Genomic DNA, 25,696 nt, shown 5'->3' on the forward strand with positions numbered 1-25,696 from the left:
AGTAGTGGTCACACTGTCACTACCCATACCCAGCATGTCCATCCACCATGCGATGCTGCTTCAACCTGGACAGGGACATGGCTCTGAGGTCAGGCTGAAATGCCATCCTGGCTAGGTGTCGGGGGAATCCTCACTTGGTGCCATTAACAGGAAGAAATCAGAAACAAACATACCAATGGTTATCTACTTTTAAGCTAAAAGCTGTTCGAACAAGAAAAAGGCAAACAACATGATTTGGCAAAGATTTTTTTAAACTTTAAATTAAAAAAACTCTCACACAGAAGATCCAAAACTTGTTTGAGGAAATACTAAAGTAAAAGGTTAAAAACCAAACAAAACAAAACCAAACAAATCAGATCCCAAATGATAAAAATAGATGTATCCTCCAAAAAAATGTGGTCTAAACTATCAAGTCATTCATGGCTATTCAGCACTCAGAGCATGAAGTGGCATAACAAAGCATTAGAAAAAGAAGTCAGGACACTGCCATTTCACTGATGGCTCACTTGCTTGGTGGCCAATGCTGTCCACTACAGTGTCTGGTCCCTCCACCTCCTGCAGACCAGCAGGCCTTTAGAGCTCTTCCTTGCTCCTGCTCTTCTTTGTGGCGTGTTCGTCTATAAACTTGCTCAAATGTTCCAGATCTCTGTCTCCGCCCTCAAATTTAATCGGGTTCTGTTTGTCCCCACTAGGGGCAAAATAGATGGTGGGGAAACCCTCCACCTTGTATCGGTCATTGGTGATATCGTTGGCAGTAGCGTCCATCTTGGCGATGACCAAGTCCTTCTGGCCCTTGTATTTCTTGCCTAGGTTAGTGTAGATGGGCTCCAGCTGCTTGCAGTGCCCACACCAGGGTGCATAGAATTCAATGAGGACATCCTTTCTGGGGTCCATCACAATGGCATCAAACGTCTTCCCCACCACCACCTTGACTGGTCCCTTGTTGTTCTTGGGGACTGGCTGGGACTTGATGACTGGCTTCAGTTTTCCTGCCAACAGAAAGAGGTGTGAGTGCTTCAAGGCCACAGATTCTGGTACTCTAGCTGAACCAGCCACCGGGCAACTGGAATCAGTGGCTCTCAGTTCTTAGCCCCCCTCTCTAAAACCTTCCCCACCATGCACGATAAAGCATCTTGTGCTCTCCCGGTCCCTGCAAAGTCCAGTCCAGCAGAGACAACACCCAGTGTGGGAGAGTTCCTGACAGCACTAGGACCAAGAACCCGAAAGCCCTGTGGGGGCAAGATCAACTCTGTGATGCCAGAACTGACTGTCCAAAATGGGCAAGGATTGTGGTAAGACACCACATGGCCAGCACTGAGAGTGAGGTGCTTTGGTTAGTCAAGATCAATAAAGATTATGTATGCTTAGAATTTCACATCAAGTGTTCCTCATGTTTAAAAGCCTGTTTCAAAGAGCTTTCAAATGTTTCCAAGATATACTAGCTCCTTTCCTAAAACCAAAACCAAGCCGGGTGGTGATGATGCACACCTTTAGTCCCAGCACTCAGGAAGCAGAGGCAGACAGATCTGAGTTCAAAGCCAGCCTGGTCTACAGAGTGAGTTCTAGACAGCCAGGACTGTTACACAGAGAAACCCTGTCTCAAAGACAAAACAAAACAAACAAAAACAAAACCAACCAATGAAACCAAAAGCAAAGGAAAAGGAAAACAGAAGACACAGTGACACAGAACTGTAATACCAGCATTTGAGAGCCTCAGGCAGGAGAATCACAAGTTTTAGGCCAGCCTGAGATATGATGAGACCCTGTCTCAAAAAGCAAAAACAAAACAAAGAACAGAGATTCTGTCTCTGAGCTCCCAAACCTGAGGTACAGGAGAAAAAAAATTAGAATCAGACTCATGAGCACAGTGGTGGTGGTGGGAATGGGCACAGAGAGACACCAAGTCAAGTTCTAAAGTCACAGAGGCTTCAGCTGTACCCAGACTGTGCCCTGTCTGTCTGGGATGGATGCATCTGGAGATGCCCCCTGGAATCCCTGTCAACCAGTTTCTTAAGGCTGATGCTACTTAATAAACTCTCACCTGGCTTTTGCTTTCAAAGTAAATATTAAGCTTGCCAAAATGGAAAAACAAAACTAAACCTCCTAAATGTTCCAAAGTAACAATTAAGTTGCCTTGGCGACTCAGTTTGGGGGGACACACCCAGCCTTTCTCCAGGTAACGGAGTCAGAGAATGAGTTGCTTTGGACTTAGGAGTGGGGAGGGGAGGGAATGGTAGAGAACCTACTGGGTCTTTTTCTGTGGGCGGCTTTGGAGAGGACATTAGGTGCTTTCCTCTATCACTTGCCACCCTTTTCTTTATCGTTTGTTGCGGAGGGGAGAGGAGGAGGTGGGGCAGAGTCCTTTGCCGGCATGGAAGCTACAGGGATTTACCTGTCTTTGTCACCCAGTGCTGGGGTTACAGGCATGTGTGGCCATGCGCACCTTTCACATGAGTGTTGGGGATTTGAACAGCATGCCTCCTGCTTCCACAGCAAGCACCTACTGACACATATCCACACCCCCTTGCACATTGCAGGATGCCAGATATTCCTTTGACCTGAGCAGGTTCTGTGTATTTCCCAAAGGGAGACTTTGGGCTCAACTCACCTTTTTTAAAAGCTGTGACAAACTCCCGGAGAGTGTCTGAATCAAACTCTTCTGGCTCCATTGCAAACTTCTTCCCACTCTCATCTAGGATGGCCACATTGACGTCCTCTCCACTCTCACTGAGCCCCAGGTCCTTCACCTCTGTGGCATAGTCTTCCTCGTCAGCAATGGCAAAGGTGTACTCGGGGAAGTCCTTGGCCACCTCCAGGACTTTGTTACGCCAAAACTGAGTAGCTGAAATGGACAAAGGCTGTGGACTAAGCGGCTGAGCACAGTAATAGTCCTGCCCTGGACTGTGAGATTTAGGATTCTGGCACTGATGTTCTCTGACAAGGCATAGGTCCCAGATATACCTCCACAGGACAGAAAAGCACTCCGGGTCGAGCCACACCGTGTGAGCAGGTGACCTAAGTCCCAGCAGAGCTGTGCACTGGCGACACAGCCCTGTCTGGAGCCAGAAGCTGGTTCAGCACCAGATCTGCAACATCATCTCTAAGAAGGCACTAGGCTTGACTCTTTTCTTTTTAATTCTATTTTCTTTCTTGTTATTTTAATTTTTATATTATTTATTTATTTTGCGGGCATGTGCATGAATATGCACATGCTGTAAGAGCATGTGTGTGGAGGTCAGAGAACAACTTGTAGGAATTGGCTTTCTGTCCACCACCTCGGTCCTGGGGATTGAACCCAGGTCCTCAGGCTAGCACTGAATGTTTTTACTTGCTGAGCCATCTCTCTTGCCCTAGGTTTGACTCTTGACTCCCCTTTTGCTGTAACAGGAGGGAGAAGAGGTACTATAAGGCTCAACTGAAAATCCTATGCTATAAGTAAAATATGTCCACACCACTAATTTGAGGGCTCTAGAGTAAGATCTCTAAAAGTGGCAGGCCCCACCCCCCAAAAGGCCTTGGTAGGGTCTCACCAGTTCTGTAATCAAAACTGAAGTCCACACTGTAGTACACAACCACAAGGGGGCGCTTGGTGTACCGCTTGCCGTCATTAGAGGCTTTCCGATGGCCCACCAGGGGCAAGGCGTGTTTCACCACATAGTCCTTGATGGCTGACACTTCTGTGGAGCCCTGTTTCAAAGAGGACACAGGTGAGGGAAAGCCGAACAAAGGAGGAGCTTTAGCTAATGTGCCCTCAGCGTCACTGTCAGATGCAGATGTTCTGGAGGGTTCAGAACAGGGGGCCAGGGGCCTTGTTCACTTGTCCCCCTCCAATCACACTGTAGTAACTCCCTCCCCATAGTCAACATTAACAGACCCCTTCTTTTGATTTGAACTCAAAAGCCCAACGAGAAAGCGCTTTAAGAGTCTTAAAAAGTCACCCACACACACAGACTGACCTGTGCAGGTCTTTCCATATTCAGTCAACCAGGCTCCATAAGAGGCCTGAGGTCCATTTTATAGATAAAACTCCAGCTAGTGGTGGCCAGGCAAAGCTTTGCTGTAGGCCACCAGTAACCACACCTTTAATCTTCAGGTTGTACTAGAGAGCAGTGAAGCCTCAAATTAGAATTTAGAGCCTGACAAAGCGACATGGTGGGTGAGCTGCTCAACCACTGAGACCATCTCTTCTCTGGAGACTGTTCTGAGGGCTTGGTGCGGTCATAAACAGGTGGCTGTACTTAACTGGGCTCAATAATGTAGCCCTTTAACACTGGCCCACGAGGTTCTTCAGGTGAGACGTTTCAGTGTCAAGTGAATCCAACAATTTTGCACCGCACCTCTGATGTGTCAGAGTGGCAGTTTTTAAGGGACACAAAACTCAGGTAGTTGTCTTGGAGACTGGAGGTCCCTAGGGCTCATGCTTAGGAATCAAGTCAAGCCCTTGACAGATACCACCTCACAACTACCAAGGGAAGGACAGCCACCTCCCCTTTACAGCTGAAGAAACTTGTACAAGCTTATTAACGGGCTGGCCCAAGCCTCAACACTTGTCATTCAACGCAGAGAAAACACAGTGACCCAGAGTCCCTGTGTAGATGGGGAAGTCAGGGACCAGAAGGCACACAGGGCTGACGTGGCAGTGCAGAGAGGACAAGGAGCCAAGAGGTCCGTTCTGACCTCAATGGGTGTGTGCATGTGCTACAAAAGCAAGCAAAGACGCCCTGGAGGCAAAAGACCACACTGTCTTTAACCACATCTCCATCCCTGAGACAAGGGAGACAAAGTTCACCTAGGGAGCAAACTCAAGGGCAGGGCAGCAATGATGGGCTGCAGACAAGATGGCAGGGACCTTAACCCTGTAACCTTTCTGGCGTATAAGGATCCCTTTAAAATGTACTGAACTGCCAGGAGCAGTGGCATGTGCCTTTAATCCCAGCACTCGGGAGGCAGAGGCAGATGGATCCCAGTGAGTTGGAGGTCAGCCTGGTCTACAGAGCAAGTTCCAGGACAGCCAGAGCTGTTACACAAAGAAACTCTGTCTTGAAAAAGCAAACCAAGCAAACAAAACCATCTCCTTTTAAAATGGTTTCCAGCCAGGTGGTGGTGCACGCTTTTAATCCCAGAACTCAGGAAGCAGAGGCAGGTGGATCTGTGAGTTTGAGGCCAGCCTGGGCTACACAGTAAGTTCCAGGAAAGTCTCCAGAGAAACCCTGTCTCAACTACCGCCGCGCCCCCCCCACCCCCCGCCAAAAAAAGAAAAAGTTAACAACTTTGCCTCCAAATTCTCAAAAAATAAATAAATAAAATAAAAATAAAAAAACCTAACAATCCAGACCCCCTCTTGGGAGCACACTCATCTAAGAGCTGTGTCTGACCGTAACAGTCCACAGCCCCAATGAGGATCCTTCTTTGGTTACATGGTCACTGACTATAGATGAAAACAGGAAGATCTGAAGGAGTGGTGGAACCACTCTGAGGACACTGTGGTCTTCCTATGGTTTGAGTAAGCAAGGCCCCCATAGGGCTCATATAGTCGAATGCTTGGTAGGCAGGGAGTGGCACTACTTGAGAGCGATTAGGAGGTGTGGCCTTGTGGGATGAAGTGTGTCACTGGAGGTGGGCTTGAAGACTTCAAAAGTCCATGCCAGGCCCAGTCTGTCTCTGTCTCTCTGTCTCTCTCTGTCTCTGTCTGTCTGTCTGTCTGTCTGTCTGTCTGTCTCTCTCTCTCTCTCTCTCTCTCTCTCTCTCTCTCTGCCTATGGGTCAGAATGTACCTCTCAGCAACTGCTCCAGTGTTTGTAAGAGTTGCCTTGGTCATGGTATCTCTTCACAGCAATAAAAAACGGTAACTAAGACATGCATGCCACACCCTGTGGGCAGAGAAAACACTCCACATTTCCAAGTCCAGGTGTTGGTGCATGTAGAGTACCCAGGGGCTAGCATAGCATAGCACAGGATGCTTCACATGCCTGAAGAGCCCTCACTCACCTGAACATCCATCACATTGCTCTTGGGCTCATACTTGGACTGGAATTTCTCAGGCTGCATCAACACCAACTTTCCCATGGAGACTTTCAAGAACTTAGCTATTTCAGTGCTGAAAGTGTGGTGAAATCTGTAATCTTCTCTCAGGTTGTTAGCTGACAAGTTAACAGAATGAATTAACCTGTTAGATACCAGGGTTATGAGCCTCACTGGCCAGGCAAGGGCCTGAAGGGTTGACTACCACCGTGAATTCTGAATGGACAATATCCACAGCCTATGCACACAAAGGAGCCTGTTTCTAAAACTCAGCACAGATGTAATATCTAAGTCTTCCATCTTAGAATTTTTCAGAAATACAAAAATCATGCTCATAGAAATTTAGAGCTATTTGTTAGAGCAAATGTCACCTTCCATCTACGACAAGTAGCAAACTGGCACTCAGGATGACAGGACCTCACAGAGGACATTCAAGTATCTCATACTCCAATGACCCGACACTGAGGTTTCAAGTGGTCATCCTGAGATTAGGGACCCTGCATTCGGCCAAAGCCCTGGGTAGGCTGGACTTTCCCTAGCTAAGTTTCTTCCTGATTAGTCAGGAACAGATAGATGATCGTTAACTAACCAACTAAGACCAAAGAAACATGAATTAAACTGAGCTCCTCTCTGAAGTTTTGACAAACCACCAGACTGAGTTGGGCATAGTAGTGTACACCTTTAATCCTAGTACCTGGGAGGCAGAGGCAGGCAGAACTCTGTTGAGTTTGAGGCCAGCCTGGTCTACATAATGAGTTCCAGGATAGCCAGGGATACACAGAGAGGTTTTGTCTCTCTAAATAAACAGACAAATCACCAGCCTGAATTGGAAGTATACACACAACTGTTGTTGTACCTCATAGAAATCAGCATGAGGTGGCAAGTGGTATGCTGAGAGTGTACTTAGTAATGTAGACTAAGCTTTGTGTGTGTCAAAGGGGAGCTGAGGAAAAGACGGTAAGGAGGATCCGAAAAACTCAAACCCTGGGTTGATGGAGTGAGTCTGTGGCCACAGTTTTAATAACTAGCAAGAGCCAGGACTTGAACCCAGGTCAGAGGTGTTGCTCCAAAGAGCTGTTCTTTCTTGCACAGATACTCAGGAGAGAAGCAAGGCAAATAAGTTAAATTAATGTGACTGTGTGGAATGGGGGAGATGGTGCAGCTGGTCTTCATGCATTTAGCACGTGATTATGCAACCCACTAACTAGGACAGCCATAGGGACTTGACCTACAGCCCTAGCCCAAGGCTGGAAAGCTTACTCCCAAAGGTAACACACTGGTTCTTCCATGGAGCCATTTGCTACACTTACTCTTTCTGTAGTACTATGGTACTACAGTTTGAGTCCATGACCTCATGTGTACTGGACAAATAACCTACCACTATGCTAATTTTATGCAAAACAGCCTACTTCCCCAAAGCCTCAGGAGTGTGGCAGGGCATGTTGTTTTGTCAGTACTTACCAGCATCCTGATACTGCAGGTAGGCTGGGTCACTGTCTCCCTGAAAGACCCCAATGATGACTACATCATCTCCATCCTTCAGGAACTCCTGGACCTGCTTCAGGTTCAGAATCTCCTTTGAGGGAGGCCCAGATTGCTCAATCATGTAGTCAACAATTCCTAGGAGCAGAGCACATGTCTGAGGAAGGTCCTTGCAGCTGACCTCATCCTCTAGCTCCCAGCTGTATAAAGGAAGTTCCCATTCCACACAGTATGAGGAAGGTAGCAGCCATACCATATTTCTCTCGTGGGCCATTGTAGTCAAAAGGCCTTCCTTTTCGAAAAATTTTCAAAGTGGGGTAGCCAGAGACACCAAACCTCTTGGCCAGGTCTGTCTGTTCAGTGGCATCAACTTTGGCTAAGGGAATTGGGGGAGAGCGCTTGCTGAGCTCCTTGGCTGCCTTCTCATATTCAGGGGCAAGTTTCTTGCAGTGTCCACACCTGCCAAAAGGAAGTCAATTCCATTAGGGACTTGTTTCAGCATGGATTCACTTACTAGCTAAGGTGCAGAGACCACTCTCATGTTCCTAAGCAACTCAGTTACATCCACCAAATCTTGGAATGTCTCCAAGACAGGCCCACAGTGCATGCCAAGTTTTTTGTTTGTTTGCTTTTCCCCCAAGGCAGGGTTTTTCTGTGTAGCCTTCGCTGTCCAGGAACTTGCTCTGTAAACCAGGCTGGTCTCGAACTCAAGAGATTCACCTGCCTCTGCCTCCTGAATGCTAGGATTAAAGGTGTGCGTCACCACTGCCTGGTTAGCCAAGTTTTTAATAACATGAGCTTCCTGTCATGGCATTCACATGCTAGCGGCCCATGTATGTAGACAGAAGCACAACAAACTATGGTATGCTGTGGGACAGTCTTTCTGTATGCTGTGAATATATGCTGTTCCCATTGGTTAATAAATAAAGCTGCTTTGGCCTATGGCAAGGCAGGATAAAAGCCAGGCGGGAAATCCAAGCAGAGACACAGGGAGAAGAAGGGCAGAGTCAGGGAGACACCATCCAGCCACCCAAGGAGCAAGATGCCAGCAAACCAGCAACACAGCCTTTATACAGCCATGTGGCAATATACAGATTACTAGAAATGGGTTAATTTAAGTTCTAAGTGCTAGTTAATAACAAGTCTGTGCCATGGGCCAAAGAGTCTGTAATTAATAGTAAGGCTCTGACTGGTTATTCGGGAATAGGCAAGTGGGAGAGATTCGTCTGTCTACAGTGGTACAAAGTAAAACAATGGAAGTCTAGAGAGCCAATGTCCTGAGAAAGGAGAGGGTTTTCTTGGTTGGGAACTGGAGGCTGTCAATGATACAAGTCAAGAATGGCTTCAGTGACAGCCATTGCTTTCTTAGCCTTTATCTACCACTGAGTGAAGACAAGACAACAGGTTAGCCGGATGTGAAGTCTGAGAGAGCCAACAACATGAACAAAGGCACAGAGAATCAGTGTGACAAATTCTTCTCCTGCAAACCAACCAGAGCAGGAGCGAACCAGGGGCCAGAGGCATCTGCAATTAAGATCATTATGGTTAGCATAGACTATCTAGGGGCCAGAGTAGCAGTAGAGCACATGCCTAGCTGACTGGCACCCCGGGTTGACCTTTGACAGTATACATACCACCAAACAAAATGTAAATAAATGAAATAGACAATCTACACCATAAGACCCTGATGACTCTTATCTGACCCAGACACATCAGGTTCTCAGGTCCTTCCAGTTAACATTAACACTGTCTTGACCAGGTCCTTAATTAATTAAAGGTACATCCTACAACACATAAATTATCTGTAAGAAAAGATAACTCCCCTCTTAAGTGCCATGAGCTTATGAGGTACTTAATGAGGTGGCTAGGTTCAGGGTCTGCTATATGTAGCTCCTGAGTGGTCATTGCGGTAGTCTGAATGAAATGTATCCCATAGTCTTGGGCATCTGAATGCTTGGTTCCTATTTGGTGCTGTTGTTTGGGGGAAGCTCAGGAGCTGTGACCTTGTTGGAGGAATCTGTGTTGCTAAAGAGAGCTCTCAGAGTTAAAAAGGCTCCCACTACTTTCAAGTTGCTCTCTGCTTCATTCGTACAGTTCCAGATGTGGTCCCTCAGCTTCCTACACCCGCTGCCATGTCTCCACTCTGCCATGGTACAGACCCTTATCTCTCTGGCACCGTAAGGCCACACCCCCTTCTTCTGTACGCTGCCTATGTTGTGGTGCTTCCTCATAGTAACAACACAGTCACAACCAGAAGGGTAAGTGGTCCACTAGTACAATGCCATGTCCCCCACCGATGCCAGGTCCCTTCTAGAGCAGTGTAAGTAGGGTTCCAAGGGTGCTATGGGCTTTCCTGTCCCCCAATAAAGGTTGTTTCCTTCCCTCTCCCAGCCACCTTCCTCTCTGTCACCCCCTTGTGCTGTCATTTCATCTGTACACCCAATGATGAACTGACAGAGTGGTTTCTGCTGCAGAGTTTGGGCTCACACAGGCACTGCCTGGAGCCAGGGTACCCTACCCCTTTGCTAGGCATCAATCACAGCCTCTCCCTGCTGATTCTAGGCCCAGAAGCTTCTTTTCCTTGGTGACACTCTGGGGCCTCATCCATGCAGACACTTGAGGACACTCTTTTAATGCCTTCTGCTCACATCCAGAAGTCATAATTCAGTCTCGTCTCTAGTCTGCATGGCCCGTCCTGCAGTCTGACTTTCCTCTGGGCCACCAGCTCACAAGTAACAATGCGGAGACTTAATATTAATTACGAAAGCTTGGCCTTAGCTTAGGCTTTTTTCCAACTAGCTCTTATAACAAACTGTCTCTTTTCGTCTACATTCTGCCATATGGCTCGGTTACCTCTGTTCTGTACAATTTGTCTCATTTCTTCAGAGTCTCTGGTGAAAATGGGCCTAGATTCCTCCTCCCAGTCTCTCTCTCTGCCCGGAAGTCCACCTATTCTCTCCTGCCTAGCTATTGGCCATTTGGCTCTTTATTAAATAAACCAAGCAGCAGGTGCCTTAGGCAGACACACAGGTTTACAGTGTAAACAAATATTCTGTGCCACTATCCTGAAAAATGCCAAGTTTGCTAAAAACTCGGAAGCCCTGGCTGAGGGGTGAAGAATGCACCAGGACAAATGGTGCCACAGGCTACTTCCTGGGGGGTTCGGGGGCTCCCAGAGTTATACAAGCCTTTTCTCAGCCAGGTGTGGTAACACATGCCTGAGTTCCAGAACTCAGGAGGTCGAGGCAGGAGGACTGCTCCAAGTTGGGAGGCCAGCCTGGGGTATATAGTGAACCAAAAAGAAGGCTTGAAAGACGGCTCAGGAGGTAAAAGTGCCTGTCATGCAAGGCAGACAACTGGAGTTCAATTCCCCCGAACAGAGGTGGAAGGAGATCACTCACTCCACAATGTTGTTTGTTCTCTTTCTGCCACATACCTGCTGTAACACACGCACCCGTTCTCTCTCTCTCTCTCTCTCTCTCTCTCTCTCTCTCTCTCTCTCTCTCTCTCTCTCACACACACACACACACACACACACACACACACACACACACACACACACACACACACACACACGATAACACAGTTTAAAAGGAGAAGTTCCTTCCATATGCACTCCCATGACTTCCAGACTGCTGCCCCTGTGTTAACCTGTGCTGGCTGTGGCCTGCAACTCTTCATCAGTGCTTAGCAGGGTGCTGAACACTCACTACCTTAATATCACGAACCCGACTGCCAACGTACCATGGGGCGTAGAACTCCACCAGAATGATGTCTGCATTATTCACAACATCGTCAAAGTTGTCTTTAGTCAATGAAAGCGTGACTTCAGGTGGAGGTGTCCAGTCGGGCTGGGAAACTTCTCTGACTTTGGCGACAATTTCTAAAAAATACAACAGAAACAAGAGACTGAAGGTATTGCCACTCAAGCTAGCCAATATTTTACCTCACCCCACAAGCTGGTGGAGAGTGGGGACAAAGTGCCAGGATCCACAAAGACAGTAGAAAATGTGTGACTTGCTGAGCTGATCTTTAATCAGAGCCACCTCAGAATTTGGGAAGACAATCAAGTCAGAAGGTCTCATTTCCAATATGCCATTCTGCTGTCATTGATGACTGCAGCCTTCTCTTGGTGGTATGCAATCTACTTTAGTGAGTGATTTCCTCCATTCCCAGACTGAACCAGCAGCAGGAAAACCCTCAGTGGTCACCTCCAGCTGGGTTTCATTAAGAAAAATGTGGTGGTCTGAACAAGAATATTCCCTATGCTTGAATGCTTGGTCTCCCGTTAGTGGAACTGTTTGAGAAGGACAGGAGGTGTGTCACTGGGGGTAGGCTACGCAGTTTGAAAAGCCCATGCCAGGCCCAGTCTCACGCTCCGCCTATGGATCAGGATGTAGCTTTCAGTAACTGCTTCAATGCTTGCCTGCATGCCACCATGATGATAACGGACTAAACCTTTGAAACCGCAAGTGAGCCCCCAATTAAATGCTTTCTTTTCTAAGAGTTGCCTTGATCATGGTGTCTCTTCACAGCAATAGAACCGTGACTAAGTCAGAAGATTATTAATCAATCTTGCAACATTCCTGCAACATATCGAAACTATGTACGTGTTCAACCATGTGTATCTAGCACAAGCATCACAGGCATCATGAAACATGGCCAAAAAAAAAATCTAAAAAAATTCAAAAGAAGAGCAGAAGCTCCTACTGCACAGGCTGCATCAGAACCACCTGGGAAGTGATTATGAACGCATGCCTAGGGGCTGTGAGATGATCAGCAGGCCAGCCTGAAGACCTGAGATCAATCCCCAGGACCCACATGGCAGGAAAGAACCAACCTCTACAAGTTGTCCTTGGTCTCCATATACACACCGTGGCATGCTCATAATCATAACACATGCAGATAAATAAATGAAATAAAAATGTTAATTAAAAACATAGCTAAGATAAATACCTATTTCTCAGAAATGGAGTCAATAGCTGAAGTGGAAAATAACACATTCTTAAAATAAATAGGTCAGCTAGGTAAGCAGCACACACCTTTAATCCCAGCACTCAGGAGGCAGAGGCATGCAGGTATCTACGAGTTTGAGGCCAGCCTGGTCTACAAGTTTCAGGACAGCTAGAGCTACATAGTGAGACCCTGGCTCAAAAAAAAAAAAAAAAAAAAAAAAAAAAAAAAAAAAATCAAAACTACAAATATAAGGCCAAGGCTGAGGAGGCGGCAGCCCAAGCAGTAACACTTTTGCTTACTATGTAAGATACTCTGGGTTTGATTCCCAGCACAAATATATATTTGATTCTTAGAACCAGGAGCTGTAAACTTTGCTCTTTACTACAGATATCATCAAGAGCCAAGGAGACCACTGCTGCCAAAGAACAGTCTTCAAAGTGAAGGCTGCATGAGACACATCTCCACATGTTCACTATATGAACCGCTCACACCACATATTAAAATTCACACAGAGGGCATGGCCACAGGGATGAGGATCCACTCTGACACATGCAGCTATAAAGGTTCCAAAATGGGCCTGGAAGCCAAGGCTTAGAGCTGGGTGCAGTCCTCCTCACACAGGGGCCCAGGCTGAGCTGGGTGCGGATCTGCTTATCTTTTTCTTTTTCCATGTATGGATGTATATTCAAATGAGGATGGGTACCAAAGACTTAAGTTGATGCTGTGTGTATTCCTCAATTGCTTTCCACTTCATTAAGGCAGGCTTTCTTACTGAACCCCATCAATAATTCTGGATAGCCTAGCTAACCATTTTGCTTGAAAGAGTCGGTTCTCTACCTCCCAAACACTAGGATTTCAGGTGGCTGTCACTTAGCTGGCAGTTGAGTTCTGGGGATCTGAACTCCAGTCTGAACTCACACGTGCATGGCAAGCGCTCTATCCCCTGAGCTTCCTCCCTAGCCGCCCTGAGCTTCCTCCCTAGCCGCCCGACTTACTTTTACAAAAACACTGTTTTCCACCTGTTTGGGGCTTAAATATCCTATGTCTAAGATGTACTTGGTAAGGAAAAACAGCAACACAGAATGGTATCTAGGATATCCTAACAGTTGTGTAAAAATGAGAAAAACTCTTCTTATACACACAAACACAAACATACTTGCCTTTTTTTTTTTTTTGATAAAAGTATCACTGAAGACGACAAAAGTAATTTACTAACCCAAACCTTTCCTTGGAAGGAGTTGAATCACTCAGGGTCGGGGTACCAAGACTTTTCGTTAATCAAACACTTCCTATTATGGGGCAAACAAACGTTACCTAATCATCAGACAAACACCCCGGGCATCAGTGAAGAGCCACATTTCTGTAGCAGAAATGAAGTTAGCACGGCGGCTTCTACTCACAATGCTAGAGTTCCAAAGGCCCAGGCAGAAGGGCTGCCACAAGTTCAAGACTGCCAGCTTGAATTAAAGAGATCTTGTCTCAAAAAAATAAAACACAGAAGGGGCCTGTCTAGGTCATGTGTTTATTTCATGGCTATAAAGATCTAGACCCTTTTTAACATTCTTTCTAGTGTCCCACAATGGGAATGAGAAATTCAGCAGCATCCAATGTATGTTTTTAAAGGATGAAAGGAGGCATGTCCTTGGCTGAAGACAATAATTTTTGTGTGTGAGTATGCATGTGTTTTCTTTCACATGTGTGTATATGGGCACGTGGAGGCACCATTCCCAACAGCTCATGTCCTGGCGCTCACCTTCCTGGGTCCTGGAGCCCTCATAGTCAACAGCCTGTCCCTTCTTCAGGATCTTGATGGTGGGATAGCCACTCACATCAAATCTGCTCGCCAACATGGATGCTGAGGTTGCATCAATCTTTGCAACAGCAATGGGAGGATCATTATCCTTCAAAGTGCTGGCAATTTTCTCATATTCTGGAGCAAACTGCTTGCAATGTCCACACCTAAGAAATTAAAGGAAGAAGAAAAAGAATTACCTGTATCCATGGAGATTGAAATCTAATAAGACATTTTAAGAAATGGAGGCTTTATGGAAAGACTTGTAGCTGAGACATATCACACATAACAAATAAGGAAAGTCACAGGAGCTGTGAATTCTAGCTTTAGCCTTGGGCAAATACTTTCAACTCTAAACCTACATGACTGTTTCTATTACACTTGGCCCTCCATGTCCATAAGAGCCCATTCACAGAATGGATCAAAATTAAACATGAACTGTGGATGTAGCTTAAGTGATAGAGTATGTGGAATATTGCTTTACACTATGTGAATATGTCGTTGTGATTGATTTAATAAAGAAGTTGACTGGCCTATAGCTAGACAGGATAAGGTCAGGTGGGAGAACCAGACTAAGAGGATGCTGGGAAGAAGAGGGCAGAGTCTTGGGAATTGAGAAACAGACATACTAAGAAAAGCTACTCAGACACATGGCAGAATGTATATAAGAAATATGAGTTAATTTAAAATGTAAGAACTAGCTAGTAACAAGCCTGAACTACTGGCCAAGCATTTATAATTAATAGTAAGTCTCTGTGTGGTTATTTGGAAACTTGCTGGCAGGATATGGTGCCCACTGTCGGGCAACATAGATAAAACCTGAGAAAGCTTAAAAAAAAAAAAAAAAAAAAAAAAGTCCCAAACACAGAAAAAAGGAACCAAACTTGGTTTCTTTGTAACCACCTTTCCTTGGGTAGGCTCCATGCTAGCAGTAAACAGAGGCATGGCTCCTTTACGGGACAGCTTCCTGGCTCGTGGCTGGGGCTAACATGGGCACAGCTCTTTTAAGAGGCCCTGCTACCAAACACTTGGTGCTACTTGGTAACAGTATGAACACAACAACCCAGAGCTGGGACAATAAACATGACTCCAGGCAGTGCCTCCAACATAAAGCTAAGCTCTCAGGAAAAGGAGGGTGGAAGGAGCCAACTCCCAACCATCATGCACCGGTGCCATTCGCTAAGCTGAGCAATGCTGGTAGCTGACACAATTGTTAAAGATTTGTCTCATGTGATCAAAATACAATATTGATCAGCAAAGACAGATTGGAAAAAAAACTCTAAACAGGTTACAGTGGGGTTAAAAATATCCATAGGCTTGGAAGAGAAAAGAGAAAGGGCAGAGACAGTCATAGACTAATACATAGTTTAAAAACAATCAAGTCCTTAAAAAGGAATAAAGTAAAATTCAAAAAAAAAAGCCATGTAAAGATGAGAAATACAAAGAAACTGGATGCTCTACATTATTGTGCTGTCTTTAAATTTTTGATTGCTAATAAAAGAGTTGCTAAGAGACATTTAATTATGAAAGCTGCTAGATTAAACCAACCTATATATTTTAGAAGTCAAAATGGAAGTCAAAAGGTATGTTGCTTTGGGGAAGAGGTTAGGCTTTTATTTCCACAGGAAACGAGAGGCTGTGGATTTATTCCAGGGTGATATGGATCAGGTTTGATCAGGGAAGACCCCCTGAAAATTCTGGCTACAGACATAAAAAATAAACCTGAAAAAAACAAAACAAATCCAGGAAAGGCGCAAAGCTACACAGAGAAACCCTGTCTCGAAAAACCAAAAAAAAAAAAAAAAAAAAAAACAAAAACAAAAACAAAAAACCCCACATAACAAATATTTTACCTGCTCAAACATAAAACAAAACAAAACAAAATCATCTTTGGCTAACTTGTGTACAATTCACAGTCTATACTTGTATTAATACAGATATGTATGTTACCTTTAAAAGTTTATATATTTTCAGAACAAGGGGACCAGACACCAATGAAAACAGATGGCCTGGGTGATCCAGCATTTCAAAATGTTCCTGTCACAGTCTCCTCAGAATTCTGCAACCAGAACAGCTTCAAGGCTGCTGGCTGAGATAGTCTAGTCTCACAAACTACTACAGCCAAGACTTAACCATTACCCTGATTTTCTCAAGGTTCCTCCAAAGATACAACCACCCACAGACAATAGGAAGTAGTCTAGAGAACAACACCCATATTCCCAAGAGATGGATTATGGATGTTTGTCATTGTTTAGGGGGTTTGGTTACAAGCTGTTATTGGTCATAGCTTAAAAAAAAAAAAAAAAAAAGCTAAACCAAAGAGTTAAAGATCTCTTCTTTAATTTATTTTTTGTTTTTGTTTTGTTTTCAAGACAGCATTTCTCTGTGTAGTTTTGGGCCTGTCCTGGATCTCACTCTGTAGACCATGCTGGCCTCAAACTCACAGAGATCTGCCTGGCTCTGCCTCCCGAGTGCTGGAATTAAAGGCATGCACCACCACCACCCAGCTCAAACATCTCTTTCTAAAGGAAAAAAGGAGGATATGATATAGAAATGGTAGGAAAAAAGGGCAGATTATTGAATCTACTTTAATCCAAAAAAAAAAAAAAAACAACTATTAATCTCAAAATATTTTTACATAGGTATGGATTCTGGTTTACTGATACAAACTTAAAATTATTTTTGTTATACTATATGAATGTTTCTACTCTTGTTTGGGGTATTGTGTTTACTCGTCTCATTTAAAAATGTAAGGTAAAATTAAAAATACAGGCTAGTAGTCATCTGTAATAATCAAACTTGTTGTCATATTAGGTATGTTGTTAAGGCTAAACAGATATATTTAGATAGATAGATGGTCTTCAAACACTTTAAAGACCCACAGAATATGGCATCTAGTATGTTCAATAGCCTAAAGTTTTTCATGACAGTGAGACACGTCTGCTCCTGACAGTACCAATTTACTTCAAAAAAAGATGATGGGCATCAAAGAACCTCTGCATGGAGTTTGCTGTCATTATGACAAAAGTTAGCCATTTGGGCAAAAGACTGCCCATGTCTCAATTACTGACATTATACTATCCAAACTAGGACTAGCAGGATGCAAAGAAAGCAACTGATAAACTTTGCCAAGACAAAATAGGACAGTCCTTAAAACTCTCTGCTTCTCAAAAATGTCTGTCAGGTATACTAGGCCTATAAGCCAAAGTTGGATGCCCCAACATTACAGAAAAACTCTGGGTGACTGTCCAGGCAGCCAGATGTCCCTATCATTAGTTAACATTACATCTTTCTGGGGTCTTTGATGGAGTTAAAGACTAAATAATCAGACTTAAAAGTTTTCCTTAATTATGAAAAAAGTAAATTAGGTATAAAATCTTAAACTCACAAAGATAAGATACATAATGAAGTTTTTTCTCCAAACATGCCAAAAGAAATGGACTGGACATTGTAAGTGCAATTCTTAGTTGATAACTGGTTTTTTGGGGTTTTTTTAATATATAATTTTACTATGTTAAAGTTAAAAACCTTCCTTTTTTATTTAAACAAAAAGGGGGAAATGTGGACTATTCCCTTACACTGTGTGAATATATGTCACTGTAGTTGGTTTAATAAAGAAGCTGACTGACCTATAGCTAAGCAGGATAAGTTTAAGCGGGAGAAACAGACTAAGGGGACACTGGGAAGAAGGGAGCGGAGTCTCGGGAATCACAAGGAGAAGCAGGGAGGGGATGAACTTGCTGTATTGCTGTACTGAGAAAAGGTACCAAGCCACATGGCAGAGCGTAGATAAAAAATATGGGCTAATTTAAAATGTAAGCATTAGCTAGTAACAAGTGTGAACTATTGGATGAGAATTTATAATTAATTATAAGTCTCTGTGCGGTTTGGGAACTTGTTGGTGGGACAGAAATGTCTGCCTACAAGAGTGCTTGCCTTGTGTGCAAGGTCCCACATTTGACCTCTAGCGCAGCAACAAACTACCGCATCTGTGCTGATTTTGACTTTCTTATCATTATTCCCTAATCAGAGCAGTGTAACTATTTAAATAACAAGTTGAGCCAAATAATAACCAGACATGATTTAAAGAATATGAGAAGGTATATACAAGTCATATGTGATACCATGGCATTTTATAAAAGGGATTTAAGCATCTACGTATTTAGTTGTTTACAGGGTACAGGGGAAGCTGGTTTCATGTGCAAATCTGTCTTAAAAGTTTGGCCAGTGACTTTCTTTATGGGGTCTATGAGGTTAAATTCTTCACATAGGATTTTTTTTTACACTCAATCTGAACACATTGTGGCATTTCCCAGATGCTTCCTGACTTACAAGGACATCAGCAATCTGTCAACATGTAAATGGTTACTATTATTTGAAAATGACCTACCAGGCAGGAGAGGTGGCTCAGTGGTTAAGAGCACTGGCTGTCCTTCCAGAGGTCCTGAGTTCAATTCCCAGCAACCACATGGAGGCTCACAACCATCTGAAACTGTAGCCCTATGAGATCTGTCACCCTCTTCTGGTGTGCAGATGTAAATGCAGATAAAACATCCATATACATAAAATAAATCTCAAAAAAAATTTTTTTTAAATAAACTAGTAGGTTGGAAGTAGAGCTCAGTAAAGCACTTGTCTAACATGTTCAAGGCCCTGAGTTACATTCCCAGAACCACAAAAAGAAAGTTGCTAAAAATGAACTAATAAGCATCACTTTTTTATTCAGGGTTGTCAAGATGACTCCGTGGTTAAAAAAGCTTGTTGTGTAAGCCCAAGGATCTGAGTTAAATAAATTCCCGGATCCCAAGATAGGCAAAAACTGACCCCCAAAAGTAGTTCTAACTGCTACACACACTTTATGGCACAAGTACACTACACTCTCACGCACATTATAATAGTAAATACGATAAAAAAAATTTTGGTTTTGTTTTAATTTCTTTTAAGATTTATTTTTATTTGCACTGATTTTTTTTTTTTTGGATGTTAGTTTATTTGCCTGTATTTATGTCTGTGTGAGGGTGCCAGATCCCCTGGAACTGGAGTTACATATAGACAGTTGTAAGCTTCCATGTGAATGCTGGGAATTGAATCCAGGTTCCAGTGTTCTTAACTAGTGAGCCATCTCTCCAGTCCCCTTGTTTTAATTTCTAACACAACAAATGATAAACATGACCCACATAAAAAGCTCTTTGGGGCCCTCAATCTAGAGTGTTAAGAACTCTTGCAATAAAAAAGCATAAAAATAGCTTATCTATAAAACAAGAACATAACCTCAGAACTGCTAAAAGGATTGTTATTTTATAGAAAACAATGGAATGCTTTAACCCCACATATTAGAAAACTAATGTGAGAACATCTACCACCTCAGAAGCGAAACAGAGAGAGCACAGGAGGAAGAGAAAAGAACAGAGGGCTCTGAAATGCAAAGCAGCAGAGAAGTCAGGGGGATAACAGTTTCCACGCACTGAGTCGTGCGGGGTAAAACAGGAAAAGAATTTGTATTTGCTTCCCCAAAGCTCTGCACATGGGAACAAAAACGAAACAACAAAATATCCCCACGGTCGGTCAACAGCTTGCACCTGGGGCTGCCTTGGCCAGCCTATTCAGGAACAGACTACCTCTCTACGGTGAGGGCTGGCTAAAGGCTGCCGCTGCCAGCTGAGCAAGGACTGAGCCTCTAGTTCCCAATACTCTGACATCAAGAGTTGGAGTTCTAGAGCTGGTGGAATGATGGCACAGCAGGGAAAGTCACTTGCCACCAAGACTGATGATCTGAGTTCTATCTCTCGGATCCGCAAGGGCAGAGGAAATGACTCCTGCAAGCTGTCCTTACATCAAGCACGCCATGGCACATACACAAAATAACAATCAAGAATATAATAATAATAACCATCTAAAAACACAATAATAAAATAAAGTACTAGAAAACAGGAAAGAGCTGGAGCTCTTGCAGTCAGACTCTTCATTTCGACTAGGCCCTGAATGACCAAGGAGGTCAAGCACGCATCAGAGAGGCTGTCCAGCTGTGAGGACTGATGTGCTGGTACTTACCACGGTGCATAGAACTCCAGTAGCACTGTATCTCTGTCAGCCACAAAGTTGTCAAAGTTTGCATCATTCAAGACCAAAACACCATTTTCTTCCTTAACTTCCAAGTCATCTTCCTCCTCTTCATCTTCCTCCTCCTCCTCTTCATCCTCAATGGCATTTTCTGTATCTGAAGCATCTGACCAGAAAATACCCATGCTGGTTAGAAAACTCACGACTGTTTCGCAACTTTGCCAGCAGCCCAAACTCTCAAAACCAGTCATGGGGGCTGTACATTCTATCCTAGAAATCCTGTTCCACGTCTGCATACCATGTAGGGTGATTCAAATGCCCTAGGACATATATGTAGGATCAGCATGCCATGGGCTCAAAGTCCACTGTCCTGTTTTCCAGGACCTCAATAAACCTTCCCCAGTGACACTTTACCTGCCTGTTGCCCCCAGATATGCAGAAACCCAGGATTCACTCTCTGGTATGTACCTAAAGTTCTACTTCTGAAAAAGCTCTGTCATATTTACTTCACATCTTTAAAAATAGTCGATAGGTCTGATCCTTCAGGAGAAGAAACAGAGACATATGCTTTTCTTAGAAAACCAGCTCCGAAGCTGGGCGGTGGTGGCGCACACCTTCAACCCCAGCACTTGGGAGGCAGAGGCAGGCGGATCTCTGTGAGTTCCACGCCAGCCTGGGCTACAAAACAGCACAGAGAAACCCTGTCTCGAAAACAAAACAAAGCAAAACAAAAAACAACAACAAATCAGCTCCGAGTAATACTCAGAGAGGAAGACGTATGGAACCAACGTGCAATACAACAAAAGGAGCTTGCTCCTGAGACCAGGCTGGCCTTGAACCTGCCCCTGCCTCCCAAGTGAGGGGATGAAAGGTGTGTGTAACGGCAGTAAACAGATCTATGTGCAGCAAGCACACTGCTCCTTTCACCCTGAAGCCAGAACGTGTCAAAGGGCCAACTCTTTTTTCAGAAGCTCAGTCAAGAACACTGCTAGTTACTGTCTGGGACTGTGAGTGCACTCAGGGCCTGAAACCTGTTCCCAGGATCCCAGGACCCCTGAGACTTGTGGAATGTATTAAGTAACCGAGCGTTGGCTCTATAATTGTGGGTACAAGGAGACCCTGTGTTACACCCACGCCGCTGTTTCACAACTCTGAAGCTCTGGGGTTTTGGGGTCAGCTTTGATGAAATTTACCAACCTGTAAAATTATAAAAACTCTACCTCCATTTCATCTCTATTAGTCACATTTTACTCGCTTCCCCCCAACTCCACACTACCTTCTCCTGCCTTGCACATCCTTTCCTTCAATTTAGGCCTGCATTCTTCCTTTGTTAGAGGTAAGAGAAATAGCTCTAAAATGTCCATTTTCAGAGTAGAAACCAAGCTGGCTTGTGCTTCTCTCACCCACTGCTTCCTCCTGGACACCATCAAAACAGGCGTTAAGGATAGGGAAGAATCAAGGGGACAGGCTCTCAGGTGTGTATCCAGGAAGGGCGGAGCAGAGCGGATATGGGTCCCTGATTGACGTTTGACAGCACGAAGGTAGCTGTTTACTGCATGACTGCACAGTAAGTTCATCATCTACTACTAGCAGGGGACCTCTCCTGATTAAACACACCAGAGGCCTGGAGAGATGGTGGCTAAGAGCGCTTCCACTCTCCTGGAAGGCCTACGATCCAATTCCCTGCAACTACATGGTGGCTCACAACTGTCTTTTACTCCAGCTCCAGGGGATCCAGCTCCCTCTTCTTGCCTCTGCAGGCACTGCACACACATGGTGCATACACAGGCACACAGATAGGCAAAATAGCAAAATACCAAACACACAAAATTTAAAAAATAAATAGCCAGGTGGTGGCGCACCCCTTTAATCCCAGCACCTGGGAGGCAGAGGAAGGTGGATCTCTGAGTTTGAGGCCAGTCTGGTCTACAAAGTGAGGTCCAGGACAGCCAGCACCGTTACACAGAGAAACCCTGTCTCAAATAAAAAAAAAAATAAGCATGTAAATAAATAGATAAATATGATGATTTGGGAAGCCGGACAGTTTAGTGGTGAAAAGCACCCCATCTTCCCAACCCCATCCCCAATTTGGAAAACTGAAAGGTTGATACCTCTGCAATTTGAGAAGAGGACTAGCTCTATGAGTCTTTTTGTTTTGTCATGAGAGAGATCAAACTCAGGGCCTTGCACATTTGAGGTAAGTGCTATACCACTGAATTACATCTTCAATCAATAGTTTTTAATCCTGTCTATCAGAAACCAACACAGTCCTGAAAGCTAACCACCCCACATCTTACTACAGATTACTTCTCACTAGGCTTCATTTTTTTTTTTTTTCCTTAGAGAATCTCATGTATCCCAGGCTCTCTTTAAACTTCATATGCAGCAGAAGATGGTCTTGAACTGATTTCTGTCTCCAACTCTGGAATGCTAAGATTACAAGTATATGTCACCATGGTTAGTTTAAGTGGTACTAGTGGTTGAATTTGGGGGCTTCATGTATAATACTCATGACTCAAGCACTGTACAAATTCAGCTATACCCCCAGATTGGATGTCACTTTTTTTGTTTTGTTTTGTTTTGTTTTTGTTTTTTGAGACGGTTTCTCTGTATAGCTTTGCGACTTTCCTGGAACTCACTTGGTAGCCCAGGCTGGCCTCAAACTCACAAAGATCTGCCTGGCTCTGCCTCCCGAGTGCTAGGATTAAAGGCGTGTGCCACTACCACCTGGCCTGGATGTCACTTTTAAAATTGACATTCTAGCCTAGAAAATATATCCAAAATTTCCCAGTGCCTTCTGAAAGGGTGCAGTATTCCTTAGCATGAAGCAAACGAAACATTCCATATCCCCCTTCACATTAGTTAGCCCACAGTGTAAGGCTGGCCACTCCTGAAAGGTGGGGAATGGAACTAGATTACTGGAATCCCTGTCAATGACCTCTGAACAAATCTGATGATAACACTGCATCCCTGACCAGACCAGGCACTGGAAGTTACTGACTCGAAGGATGCCCCTACTTCTTCAGTGGGCCACACTCCACCCTGCCAAGGAGGAGCTACTATCAGCCAGACAAACACTCTTGAGGCCAACATCAAACTGTAAATAGTGAACAACAGAAAAAGAAAGGCAACTAACTAATGATTAATTATTACAAATGATACTTAGTATGGACCAAGCACCAGTGAGTGAAGCTGAATTCTCTCTCTCCCTTTGTAGTGTTGGGGATGGAATCCAATACCTTGTACATGTTAGGTAAGTGATGGTATCACTGAACCACACAGCCAGCCCCACCAAACTTGAGGACCTAGCCCAGGAGGACTGTCATTGGTCCAGACACAACAGATTCCTGGGTTCACTCAGGGCAAACTGTTTCCCAGGGACTGCACCAGTGACCCAAAAGATAGGTCACTGGCTAGTCTAAACAGCCTTTGAAGTCTACTCACCCAGGTCTCTCAAAAATTCACACTACACAGCATTTTAACCCCAGCACTTGGAGGCAGAGGCAGGCAGATCTCTTAAGTTCAAGGCTAGTAGTGAGCTCCAATCCATATAATGAGACCCTGTCTCAAAGAAACAAAAATCACCCTAAAACAGACCACTGCCTCAAAAACCAGGGGTTTTGTTTGTTTGTTTTTAGCTATGTTCTAAAAGTATCCACCAAATCACATTGATTCTCAAACTTACTTTTTTTTTAAAAGATTTATTTATTTATTTATTTATTATGTTTACAGTGTTCTGCCTACATATATGCTTGCAGGTCAGAAGAGAGCACCAGATCTCATTATGGATGGTTGCGAGCCACCACGTGGTTGCTGGGAATTGAACTTGGGACCTCTGTAAGAGCAGCCAATGCTCTTAACCTCTTCAGCCCCTATTTTCTGTTTGTTTCTCTGTGTAGTTTTGGTGCCTGCCCTGGATCTCGCTCTGTAGACCAGGCTGGCCTCAAATTCACTGAGAGCCGCCGGGCTGTGTCTCCGGGGTGCTGGGATTAAAAGTGTGGGCCACCATCGACCGACGATTCTCAAACTTTCACGTGGGCTTCCTCACCACTCCCCAAGTCTATTCTGCCATAAAAAGTGAAAAACTTGCTTAAATTACAGAATCTGCCCTCTTCCTATTTTGGTGTGTTTTGGGTCTCTATAAGAAAGGAGCACTCGGCCGGTTTGGATAAAAGTACCAAGATATCCTTGTAGGCAGGACAGATACTTGGCTCCCTTTTCATTTTTACTCTTTTCTGCCTGAGCAAAGACTCGTGAATCAATGATCCACACGGATCTTACTCAACCTAAGAGTATAAAGTTCACATTTCCCCCTACACACTAATCTTAGAAAATGGGGTTTGTTTATATTAGAATAAGAGTAACAAGCTAGTGGTTAGAAGGGGAAAGATGTCGATCAGATCTGTTCTCTAGGAACAGCGATTTTAACTAGTACTTCCTAATTTCAAAGTTCTCATGTTTTCGGCTAGATGATTTCGAAGAAAAGGCGGAGGCATAAGTCTATGGGTTACATGCACTGTTCCTACTACAGTACACGCCTCATCAGCCTCGACTCTCAAAACCCGGTGCAGAGACTGGCAAACAGGTGCTGAATAAAATGTTTGTAGAAGAAATGGTAGCTCCCGTTTCCACGAAAGACGAAAACAAAGCCTGCGTTATTTCCAAATCCCACTTTGGGAAGTAGATGCCCGATATCCGCAACTGCCTCTTACAGGTCCAACTAGAGGCTCTCCCGCCTACATCCCGTTTCTAAAACCGGTTTTGGAAACAACGTCTGACCTTCCCTCCATGGGAGTATTCTCCAGGAAATTTTACTCACCTGGGCAGAGGGGCAAATCCCAGCAATGAAGAGGCCAGTTGCAAATCCCTCCACGTCTTAGGCTCGAGTAGGAATTCATAAGACCCAAACCCTTTGACTGGGTACTACACTAAAACTCCAGCAAGTTCGCTGCGCCCGGGTCACTAATTTCGCTGGTGTGTGTGTGTGTGTGTGTGTGTGAGTGAAGCACCCTGTCAGGCCCCTTTGCAACCCACGCTAGGTGTTCCCAGCCAGCGCCGGCCCGCCCACCCGCTCACCTTCCTGCGCATCACCAGCGCTCGCCGCAGCCAGCAACTGTGTCAGTGCCAAGAGCAGGACCAACAGCCAGGCTTTCCGGAGCTTCATGGTGGGGCGCGGAGCGAGGCCTGCAGGGACCGGCCACCGCGGAGCTCTCACGGACCTCCCGAGCGAGGCCGGAGCGCAGCAAAACCTCCAGGAAGTTCTGCTCGGCGATTGGCTAAGTGGCGAGGAAGCCGCGGGCCGGCCAATCCCCGCGCGAATCGGGACGAGAGCCGTGGCGGCCCGCCCACACCGACACCTCCCCGCAGCCGGAGCCCTGTGCGTCGG

At 44.8% G+C, this 25,696-nt stretch overlaps 1 protein-coding gene across 1 annotated transcript; it reads right to left on the reverse strand.

The window, feature by feature from the left end:
* Nucleotides 1-230: 230 nt before the first annotated feature.
* Pdia4 (protein disulfide isomerase family A member 4) lies at nucleotides 231-25,696 on the reverse strand. Its single transcript, XM_028879641.2, has 10 exons — nucleotides 25,387-25,696; nucleotides 20,302-20,476; nucleotides 14,212-14,417; nucleotides 11,247-11,385; nucleotides 7,756-7,961; nucleotides 7,482-7,640; nucleotides 5,988-6,139; nucleotides 3,531-3,687; nucleotides 2,609-2,842; nucleotides 231-989 (listed from the first exon to the last, which is right to left on the reverse strand). The coding sequence occupies exons 1-10, from the start codon at nucleotides 25,472-25,474 to the stop codon at nucleotides 574-576; spliced, it is 1,932 nt and encodes a 643-aa protein (XP_028735474.1). The 5' UTR covers nucleotides 25,475-25,696; the 3' UTR covers nucleotides 231-573.

This window comes from Peromyscus leucopus, chromosome 3, assembly GCF_004664715.2.
Source record: "Peromyscus leucopus breed LL Stock chromosome 3, UCI_PerLeu_2.1, whole genome shotgun sequence".
NCBI classification, from domain to species: domain Eukaryota; kingdom Metazoa; phylum Chordata; class Mammalia; order Rodentia; family Cricetidae; genus Peromyscus; species Peromyscus leucopus.

Coding starts and splice junctions, on each gene's coding strand:
- Pdia4 (XM_028879641.2), bottom strand. CDS start 25,474: ATGAAGCTCCGGAAAGCCTGGCTGTTGGTCCTGCTCTTGGCACTGACA. Junction 2,843..3,530: donor CAGTTTTGATTACAGAACTG/GTGAGACCCTAC, acceptor TGTCCATTTCAG/CTACTCAGTTTTGGCGTAAC. Junction 990..2,608: donor TGTCACAGCTTTTAAAAAAG/GTGAGTTGAGCC, acceptor TTCTGTTGGCAG/GAAAACTGAAGCCAGTCATC.